The sequence below is a fragment of the Leptosomus discolor genome, chromosome 1, assembly GCF_034619465.1.
Source record: "Leptosomus discolor isolate bLepDis1 chromosome 1, bLepDis1.hap2, whole genome shotgun sequence".
NCBI classification, from domain to species: Eukaryota; Metazoa; Chordata; class Aves; order Leptosomiformes; family Leptosomidae; genus Leptosomus; species Leptosomus discolor.
In genome coordinates, this window is record NC_141391.1 from 198,237,729 (window position 1) to 198,249,159 (window position 11,431).

General features: G+C 36.9%; 1 protein-coding gene across 1 annotated transcript; it reads right to left on the bottom strand.

Moving 5' to 3' along the window:
• Positions 1–6,684: 6,684 nt before the first annotated feature.
• ZBED4 (zinc finger BED-type containing 4) lies at positions 6,685–10,279 on the bottom strand. The gene has a single exon (XM_009959395.2). It carries the CDS (start codon positions 10,277–10,279, stop codon positions 6,761–6,763), a length of 3,519 nt encoding a protein of 1,172 aa, XP_009957697.1. The 3' UTR covers positions 6,685–6,760.
• Positions 10,280–11,431: the final 1,152 nt, after the last annotated feature.

The window sequence follows — 11,431 nt, forward strand, 5'->3', positions numbered from 1 at the left end:
TATCAGCTCAAATTTGCCTGTTTAGTGTCTTTCTTTGGAGTAGAGAAAGGTAAAAATATGTACAAGGAGACAGGAAGGAGATAGCAGATTGCAATATTGAACAGTGTCTGAAGTTTATTTAGATCCTGTTGCATCTTGCTTTGTGTGTGTTCTTGAAAAGCACTTAAAGATCCGCAACCTGGTTGGGTTTGTAGACAAAGGGCTAGATCACAACCCATGCAGTACCATAGCACCAGTGGCTGTATGACTTCTGTGACAGCATGGGTAGCCCTCTCCAAAACAGGCCACAAATATTATGGTAGCCTACAACTAGCATAAGAAGGGGCAGCTGTCAAACTGGGATGAGGATTACTGCAGTTTTTCCCCAAAGGCTGCTTTCAATTAAAAAACAAACAAACAAACAAACACCCACCAAACCAAAAAAAAACCAGTCATTGGAATAGAAACGAAAGCCATCTCACCCTTCTCTTAAATGAATCTTCCCCTCTCCCGGTCCTGTGTAGTCTGTCTTTAGCTCCACAAGAAACAGCTTATTTTTTCCTTTTATATAGATTAATATACAGTGTTCTTGCATGGAAGAAAGAAAGTGTGGGGTTAAGTTGCCTCAGATATAAGAAGGCATTAAGGAAGTCTCTTACCCCTTCTACAAAAAGTGGGGTATAAATTATTCTGCATTTGGTGGGCATAGGGGGGAGCCTCAAGTTACTGCATGAATGGTGCAAGTAAGAGAGACACTGAAAACTTCCTCAGAGTTTTTGAGGGGACTTTAAAGCAATACATTTCTCATGACTATTCACATTCTTAAAAGAAAAAGTCCTTTTGTCTTGACTGATTACAAACAACCCTAGCTTAGAGTACAGCTTTTCTTAATAAAACCATAAATAGGGTGAGTGTATACAAATAATTGAGGGTTGAATTAACCTGAATAAAGCAAAAGACAGTACAGTCCATCTATGAATTACATTACATCTATGGCATTTAAACACAATGGAATTGTAAACAAATGCATTTAACATGTACAATGCTGCTGTAGAATAAGACTTATCTTGTGGTGTTAACTCTCCAAAGGTCAAACGTTGCGTAGCATCATGCATTGCCTCTTGAAGTTTGACTGAATTTCTTACAAGCAACATTTGTTCCTTTAAGGAGCAAGGCTAACAAATGATTTGGACACAAATGTCACCTTGTCATTTCACCCAGAGATGGTGAATAATGGCTGCTTTATAGTCTGAGATTTAGGACTCCCTGTGCTGTAAAACTAAATAAAGTAATTGCATGAAAAAAGTTGTGGAACTTGCTGATAAAGGACATGTTCGGATGCCAAAAGTAAAAGCCAATTCAAAACAGGGTTAAACAGATCACTCTCCCATCAAGAACTAAAAAGAACCAAAGATGAAAGAACAACTTCCAGTTCACAAAGTCTCTAAGTAACAGTGTTCAGAGCTGGGAAAAAATACCAAGCCATATTTACCTTATACCTGCCCCCTAGGTACTTGCTATGGGTCTTGTCTCTCAAAAGCATATTTGGGGTGAGGGGACCTGGAGAATGGTTGTATTGGATCTGACATAAAATATATTTAACACTGAGAAAAGCCAGAATATGTCCCAGGTTCTTCCCTTTGCTGCCCATTTCATTTCAGCCATCAGAGCACAGCCTCAATGCCATGTAACTGCATAACACATTCCGAAACACTGATCACACCCCTCTTTCTCGCTCGCTGGCCATGTCACACATCCCCTTGGTGAGACACATTACACATTTGGGGGAACAAGATTGAGATTGCACTGCCTCTCCTACTGCAGTTACAACTGCTCTAGGACCATTCCTATCTTCCTGAATACTGCTAGTTCTTCCCATAATGCCAAGCAGCTCAAAAGGTGATACAAGATTTAAGCACTTGTTTGCCGTATCTCAATTTCAATGCAAGAGTGTGCATTTCCCTTGCACCTGAGCACTTCCTCAAAGGTAACAAAAATTATACAGAAGCCTAGTGTCGCTTTCCTTGCTTTACTACCTGTGCTCATTCTTAAATACTCCCCTTCCGCCCCAACCCCCCCGAGAGCCTTCCTTGTAACTTAGTATTCAAAGAGGCTTTCTTGTACAAATTACTTCACTTTCTATTTGCAGGAAAAGAACAAAACCACAAGCTGAGTTTATCACTGATGTAAGCAAGACTGTTGAGCCACAGCCTTCTCAGTTAGCTGGTTACATAATTAGTCTTAGCTATATCTTAAATGAAATGTATCGCTATCTGATTAACACAAGATTAACAGGGTGTTGGCAAAAATTCCTGAAATTAAATGACAAAGAATACCTCCACAAAGGTTTTCTTAATTTTTTTATTTAAATACGTATGATTCCTAAACATAACTGACCCATTTTGTAGGCAATTACTTATTTTAGATCAGCTCTTTAGATAAACAAGAGCAACTAAAACTACTTTGGGTTGTCCATTTCAGACCTTTATTCATGATAGCAAGGACAGTGAGTGTTTCTTCTGAAATTCTACATCATACTGTCACAGGCAGCCTTTCACCAATTGTGCGTTATGTCAGCTGCAACTGCCCTTGGTTCCATACCAAGTCTTGATTTGTGTCCAGTTGTGTCACCGTGTAAGGTAAAATTGCTGTCTGAAATGGAGTCTGTCTTCTCCTTTAAAACTCCCAATTTAAATCAAGAAACTGGAAGAAGGAATTGTTCATGCAGAGGAGTAGAAAAACAAACAAACAAACAAAAGAGGCAGGGACTGCTTAGGCATCAATCTAGCCCTTGGGACCCAAACTGATACCCGAGTTGGGGACGTCACCACGGTTACTACTGCTGGTTGGCATATTTGTTTTATGAAACAAAGCAATTTTGGGCCAGTTTTGCAAGGAAACCAAGAAGGTAAAGAATCACTCTTTCTTGTTGCTAAGAGTAAAGCAAAGGATGAATATATTTGTGGAAGACTAAAATGCTTAGTTTATAAAATCTAATTAATCTGTAATCAGAAAGTGTTATTTGCTAATTATATGTTTATTTTCCCTGTGTTTGGAGACACTTAAATGGAAGTTTGTTATGGTCAGCTCTGTATAGCGGCAGGAAAAAAAAAAAATCCTACTGTAAGGGACAGATCTCTCAACAACTGTAAACATCTACGTTAAGCTTGTCATCTGTATCTACATTTAATCAATCACATCCTTATGCTGGAATTTAAACTGCTCTAGATTGAGATTGCGGTTCTTTGTAAATTCAGAAGCTACTCTTGGGGAGCAAGGAGAAGTTATCAGTATTCAAAGTAAATGCTCACTGGCCAAATTCTGCTGTCACACAAGTTTCATTCACTTTTACTTGGCTAGTAGGCAAAGAGCCCAAATGCAAAGGGGCAAAGTTTCAGGAGCGTTATCACAGGTTTCCAGAGCATAATGTAGATCTCAGTAGATATTTTCCATTATAAACCCTTCACAAGACTTGACTTCCTTGAAAAGGCTGTTGCAGATCTCTAGCCGCTGCAGATCGCTACTACTTCCCCTTCCTACCTTTAGTACTACAAAGTATTTCTTGCTTCAGTGTGTAATTAGTTATTACACTTGCCTACTCTTAAAAGAGGCAAAAGCTGTAAGATTCTTACCATGACACAAAGTATCATCTTTAGTACCATCTCCACTTTTTATGCCGAGAGAAAAAAAAAAAAAAGCCTGCTTACTACATTTATTTCTAAAGTTGCTAATGTACTGAAATTAACTGTTTAAATAAAATTAACCCGTTGCAGGTTCACCGTATCAGTATGCATCAGGGAACTGCTGCTGCAGGGGCTGGTGCAGCACAAACTCAGCCTGATGAAAACTCCCACTGTTAACAGCTTGTGCTTTCTTACAGTCTGAGAGAGGGTAATGTAAAAATAGGGGAGTTTCCTATACATTACAAATATGAGAAGGGTTGGGGAAAAAAAGTTTTAGCAATCACTAAGGAATTACATTAAAAAATAATAAAGTAAACCCAACACAAACCCACCCATTCAATAACTTACCTCAATACTTCAATGAAAGCTTTCAGCCCTTCTTTTGGAGCTGTTCTCTTCTCAAAAGTGGCAGTGCCTGAACTGCAGATGGAGATGCTCCCGTAACTCCTACGGAAGTCACGGCTTACAACCAAAAAATAGCAACTTTGTGCTTTCAGTCTCTCCTATTTTTATTTAAGTTTTTAAGAACTGTGTGTTTTGATTTTAAGGCCTTTTGGGCCTGCATATTATCTTTTAAAAAAATTCTAACATAAGCCAATTATTAATTCTTAACCAAGCTGACACTGAAATAGTGCAGTCTTAAGAACTAAGCCCTACCAAAAAAAAAAAAAAAAAAAAAAAAGGAAGTTGCAGGTACAAAGTAGACTAACAATAAGTGGTAAAATTTTACTTTTAGAAACTGACTGGTTCTCGTGCTCTCAGGAAAAGTTTTGACAAAAAGCATGACTCTACAATTAACTATCTATATAAATAAAATGCAAATCAGGGGTTACAAAATGCTATCATTTCAACTTTCCACATAAGTTACAAAGGAGCTACAGTAAAGACTCCCTTCAGAGGGGACAAGATGCTTATTTCCAGAGAACTGGGATTTTCAGGTGAGCTTGTTCACTCCCAGCACTCCTGCTGGTGTGATGTGGCTCTGCAATGCTTGAAGCCAAAGGCTTTATTTACATTCAAGCCTTGAGTGAAAATTGTATCAGTTGTTCAAAAAGAGAGAAAAAAAAAAAAGTTTCTTCATTCTCTACCTCCCTCTCTACCGGTCTGGAGATATTAAACATCTCCTTTACAAAGGTCAAGGTTATATTCACAGTTAAAATGTAGGGGGAAAAAATGAGATAATAATTAACCAGTAACCATTTAAACATGTTTCCCAATAAGCTGCTTCAAACTCACCTAGTTCCAACTATACATAAACTAGAACAAATTGTTTTATTACTGCAGAAAAAAACACATGCTGTTCTCATTTAACCCTAAAACAGAGAAATGCTGACTGTTGATCAAATTAAAAGTTACCTTTTGAAATACTGTAGACAAAATGCAGTATTAGTTTTTCCCAAGTACGCTATATAATAATTTACTTAAATAGTACAGGTGTAAACATAACTGATGGAATTACAATTGAAATACCTGAAACCATAAAACATGTAGCGAATTGTCATGTGGAAACCAAAGTCACCAGGGAAAGAATTTTCCTGAGGTTGAATAGCTCAAGTGGAGTTAAAAGAACCAGAACCCAGGCTTAAGTCCAGAGAGCTAAACAGAAAATCAGTCTTTTCACATGGCATGTTCTGTGGTGTATTTATGATTGCAATTGTATCAATTTTTTTTCAGTGGTTGTCTTAAATCCATCTGAAAATAAAAGGCAGTGTTGACTACCGCTAGAAAATTGCAAATAAAATGTTTAATTTCAGAAACTGAGTTCAACATTTATAAATACACTAAAACATAGTAAATGCAAAATTAGATTAGGCATAGGTACAGTATTTTAACAAAGCTACAACTTTTCTAAAAGGTCATAGGCAAATGATGACTTGTTTCCCAAAAAGTATTCAATGAAAACTGAAATGAGAAGATTAATCTTTCTGGAGTTAAAAAACCATGGAGAATGTTCCTTTCAAATTAAAATGCTGGCTATTTTTTTCCATCTTATTTCAAGTGTTGAGGGCTCTATATCGCATTTGCCTGATGGACACCAACAGTTAAAAATCAACCCTACTACATAAAATTCTAAGCAGTGCACCATATCCATAAGGCTATTACTGAAAACCAGAAGATCAGTTATTTCTGTACTAGGAGCTTTAAGACAGGCTGTTCTACACAATTGAAATTACATTAGGAGTAAGGGCTCAATTTTTACAACAGGAAACCTTATAGTTTCAATGCACTAAAAATTAGAAAAGGCTTTAGAGTGACATTAGAGTCTTCATGGTAAGTTTCTTGCCTTTTTGTTGTACACAGCATTAAATAACAAGCATTAATTCACATACTTTGATAAGACTTCCAAAGAGCTTTTATAAATATCCAGAGTATTTCTGTAGTTCCGTTAAAATGTAAAACCTGAACAGGAGAACCCAGAATGGGAAGTTCTACTATCGATTGCTGTATAAGTGACATTCCATATGATCTCAAATTTAAGATTTATTTTCAGATACTAAGTAAATAGTCTCCTGTAAACACATCTTCCTCAATAACGCTTCTTAATCCTTTAAGAATCCTTTAGGGCTTGCACTTAAAAACACCACATGATAAAAAGACGGCTTGAAACCCATCTTTCATGTACAGCTTTCTCTCGACAACTACAAAAGCTGTTCTGTTGCAATTAAAGCAATGTTCAACTAAAATACAGTACCTGGTTTAAGGTTTTTACATAATAATTGAATAAAAAAACTACAGAATAGAACTGTTTACATCTTTTTTTTTTTTTGCCATTCTATTAAAACAAGTGACTGAGCTTCTTTAAAGTCCATTTACAATTATGGATTAAAACCTACATAATTTTATATAATTTGACAAGACAGGCTATCTCTAGTGTGAACTTTTAAAAAACATATATACAGTATCTGGCCTGAAGTACTATGAATAAGGCACATGTAGACATATTGAAAGCTGAAAAAAATGAAACTAAAATTTGGAATTATAGTCACTGATTAGATGTCATACATGGCCCCTACTGGAGCAATTTAAAAATCCGAGTTATAGATAGTTAATATCCAGTGAGCAACAATAGATTTAGTCTAGCAGTTTGTTCATTAGTTTCAATACTGGAAGTATATTAAAGGAAGATTCACTTTCAAAAAGATAAGCTTTTCAAAGTGTTCAATCATTAACCTTGACTGACTAAAGTTGTTGCTTTCATTGGATGTATTGAACAATCTCTCTGAAGGAACAATGCTTGGTGGACAACCCAAGAACCTGACAGCCAATTTTGACAGTACTGGCCAAGATGACTTCTTAAAGTTCCAGTAAGTTAGAGGATCACAGTTGTGCTCAAGTACTTCTTCCTCCAAGTAAGAAAGCACCATTTCCTCTGGTAACTTTGCTCTCTCTTTCAGGTCTTTTGTTTTCTTCATGTCGCCCATGAGCGACCAAAGATTATCTTCCCCATATGAATTTGTAGATGGTGAACCTATATCACATCCATTGGAAACAGGTTTATCATCATCTGAGGTAGAACTCATTATTTCCAGCTCCCTGATTAAGTCTTGTTTATATTGTTCAGCCTCCTCTTCTGTAAATAAGGATGTTTTATACCGGGGATCCAGAAGTGTAGCAAAAATGTACCTTGGATCATGAAGCGTGGAGGACAATCTACTCACCATAGCTTCTTTCAAAGATTTCAGCATAGTATCTATGCCCATTGTTTCCTCAAATAGCATTTCTATTTTCCTGTTAAGTATGTGAATCATTGGAATCACTTGGCTTAGAGTAGACATGTGTGTACTCATCTCCCTACTTGCAGCTTCAAAAGGTTTAAGAGCGTGACACACCGACTGCATGACTTCCCACTGATCACAACTTATTAGCTCCCGAAAGCTGCACTCTATTGACATTTCATCAATTGCTCTTTTCTGTTCAATAAGACGTTCAAGCATATGAAATGATGTATTCCACTTCGATGGAACATCTTGTATTAGCTGATGCTGAGGCAACTCATACTCTTTTTGCAACTCGGCTAACTTCTCTTTTGCTTTTGCTGACCGATGGACGCGTTCACAGATCTTTCTTGCAATACTAAGCAAATTCTGAACCATCCTCTGGCTTTTAATAGCCTCATTTACAATGACATTAACAGTGTGACTAAAGCATTGTACACTTGAGTGATCACCTTCATTTAAAGTTTTCTCGATACTCTGATTATCAGTAACAGTAATCCCAATCTGAAGGCCAATGGAAGTAATCCATGTTTCCCACCAGTACTCTAACTGCTTCTGAATACTGATTCCATTGTAGTCGCAGTCAATTTGCGATACATTTAATAGTGCTGAACAATGGTAATCCTCACACTGTGGTCGAAATGAAGACTCAAATGTTACCCAATGAGCTGTCAGGGTTAGGTATTCTCGTGTTTGGTTGCTCATCCATATTCCAGATGTAAAATGGATCACTCCACTTTCAGCTTCTTTAAGATGTGAAATAATTATTTGTTTTACATTATCATACATGTCTGGAATTGCTGTCCTAGAAAAGTAAGATGGAGAAGGTAAAGAATATTGAGGTTGCAAATATTCGAGCAGCCTGTTAAAGCCAATGTTGTCTACAAAAGAATATGGCTGAAGGTCAAGTGCAATCATTTCGGCTACAAGACTTGTGATTTTTTTGGCAACTGGGTGAGAGTCACAAAACTTGTCATTGGTTTCATCAAAATTTGAAGATCCTAGTAATTCTGTGCTCAGTGGCATGTGATTATCCGTAGATGAGGATAATACTGTCTCCGAGACATCAGTTTTCAGTACATTGTTATGAAACCGCTGCAAATGTCTTAGAAGGCAACTTGTGCCTAGATTTGTTGGCTTTTTCCCCCTACTTATTGTACGTCCACAGTGCATACATATTACTTTTGTTGAATCTGCGGAACAAATTGAAAAGTGATTCCACAGTTTTGAGGTCTTCTTACTATTAACAGGAAATATAATTTGATTATCATGTGTAACCATTGTAGGCAAGTCAGTCAACTTTGAGGATGAACATTCTGCAGAAGCCAAAGTGGCGTAAGGAGAATTTGCCAAACTCACATCAAGAAAACTCTTTTGGTTTCCAATTACGTCGGGATGGCGTCTATATAGATGTCTCATCAAGCAGCTTGTGCCCACATCTCCTTTCTTACCACGACTTATCATACAGCTGCAGTATCTACATACTGCTTTTAGACTGTCTGCAGGTGACAATGAAAAGTGGTGCCAAACTTCCGATTTAAGCCTTTTCATAATCCTTTTGTTTTGCTGAAATACAGCAGTAGGTTCAAATATTAGTGGACCTAATCCCTCACACTGTTTCTCAGGAGATGAAACAAAGGAGACTTCACCTATATCATCAGAAGATGACAGCATTGAGTCTTCCACCAGAGCATCTCCAGAAGAGAGATTAGTATGGATCTCCTCAGAGATTCTGTCTGGAGAAGAAGAAACAGAAGTTGATTCTTTCATTAGTTTTCCAGGAGAGGATGACACAGAATTCAGATCACTGTCTGAAGGTAGTAAAGAAGGCAACAGAGTTGGAGGTGCAGTGTAGAGAGGTGGTATGCTGGTACCACCCCCATTCTCTTGCAGGACAATGGAACGATGGGCTCTCCACATGTGTCTTATTAAACAACTTGTTCCCAAGTCTTTTCCATTTTTTCCTCTACTGAATTCATTCATGCAGTGGATGCAAACAGCTTTAGAATTATCTAGAGGTGACAAATAAAAGTGTTTCCAGACAGCAGATCTCCTTCTGGAACCTGAAGTGCTCTTTGGAATTACAACAGTTTTTTCTGCTACATTCTCCACTGTGTCATCATACTGGTTGTTGGGTAGCTGTGGAGATGACCCAACCATGACTTCTTCTTTGCTGCACTTTTCAGAAACTGAGAGATCTGATATTTCTTCAGAAGAAACAATAGAAACAGATTCCTCAATTATCCGATCTGGAGATGGTATTTTAGAAGCCATTTTCTTGACCAGTTTTATGGGGGATAACATAGAACTCAGGTCTCCAACATCTGCAGACTGAGGTGGCAGTAACAATGTAGGTGAAGAAAAGGAGGATATACCTGGCATACTTCCATTTTCTTGAATTAGTACAGTAGGATGGGCTCTCCTCACATGTCTCATGAGGCAACTTGTACTCAGGTCCTTTTCATTTTTACCCCTGCTAAATTCTTTCATACAGTACATACATATTGCTTTAGTGCTATCTCTGGGAGATATAAAAAAATGGTTCCAAGCAGGTGACTTTTTTCTGGAGCTTATGTTTCTGCTAGAAAGAAGGCTTTGCGTCACAGCTTCCATTGCTACATCATACAGTGTACTACTATACTGAGAAAAAAGAGATCCATAATCATCTTCATTTTCTGTAGATAAATATTTGCCAGGGTTGTTGGAAATGAAGTTCTTTTCTTTGTCTTCCTGTTCATCACTGCTGTCCGCATGTTTGAAATCATCTTGTTCGGTCTTTATATCCATTCTTTCTAGAGTACAGTTAATGCTATCTTCCTCTTGCTCCACTTTTAAGTTACTGATTTTACCCAATACAAAATTACCATCCATTCTGGGGGAACCTGCTTTACTCTTGTCCATGGATAACAAATTCTTCTTGCCAGGTTGTCATTTATTAATTAATATAGATAAATTAAAAGATTATTTAAAATTTGATTAAAATTATGTATCTTGTATACTGAATGCACAAACACAAATGTGCGTATGCGTTAAAGTAATCTCTGGTTTATGAATTCTGTATCCGTGTTGTGCATAAGCAAATATGATTAGTCATAAAAATGCATTTAAAAATCATAGATTTAATTAATGGAATCTTATTTTTTCCCCAGGATCAGGACATTTCAGGTCATAGATGAATGTTCTCAAAGACAGCTACTGTTAAATGCTTCATGTTGTAGACATAATCCTAAAAAATGAATGTTCTATTTTCTTGTTGAAGGAAGCCATTCTGTTTATCTTGATTGGGCAACTGCGATTCTTTTGCATCATCTAGAAATAAAAAAAAAAAAATAAAATAAAATCAGAAGACAAAGTTGACTAACACACTTTAAATTACTACAGTAAAGGTGAACTGACAACATGCACTAAATATTCTGTAAGGTGTCGTTTTTATTATTTTTTTTTGAAATTAAAACAATTCAGTGTGCTTTTGAAAAAAGGAAAAAACATTTGCTCAATACATTTATTTTGGACAAATACATGTCCTACACATTTAGCTCTAGTACAGCTTTGAAAAAAAAATCTAAATCCAAGCATCACTTTTGTATTTGCTTGGACATACCTATGCCTCATCCTACATCCTAATTCAACCACTGCATTATCATATAGACACAAACATATACTACATAGGTGTCTACATCTACAGATATATATGAAGACAAGCAGGCATTTAATCATGTTAGCACATGTGTACTTAAAACCAAATGTTAAGTTACACTCCTTCATTACTGACAGCAGTGTTTAAAAATACATTTCACAAGAAACCTCTGTAAGGGTGTCCAGCTCTGTCACGCTAACCGCTCTTCCTCTTGACCATAGTCTCAGTTACATTCATGCCACAACACTCCCAGACAACACCATACTATAGACACAAGCTACTTTCAGAGTTTCACAATTAAAAACTGAAATGCTTAACTTAGGATAACTGGGCTATACAAATGCCATATATACACTGAGGTCTCCCAAAAGCATGACAATCTCACTCAGAAACAATGACGCACAGCTGCATACGCT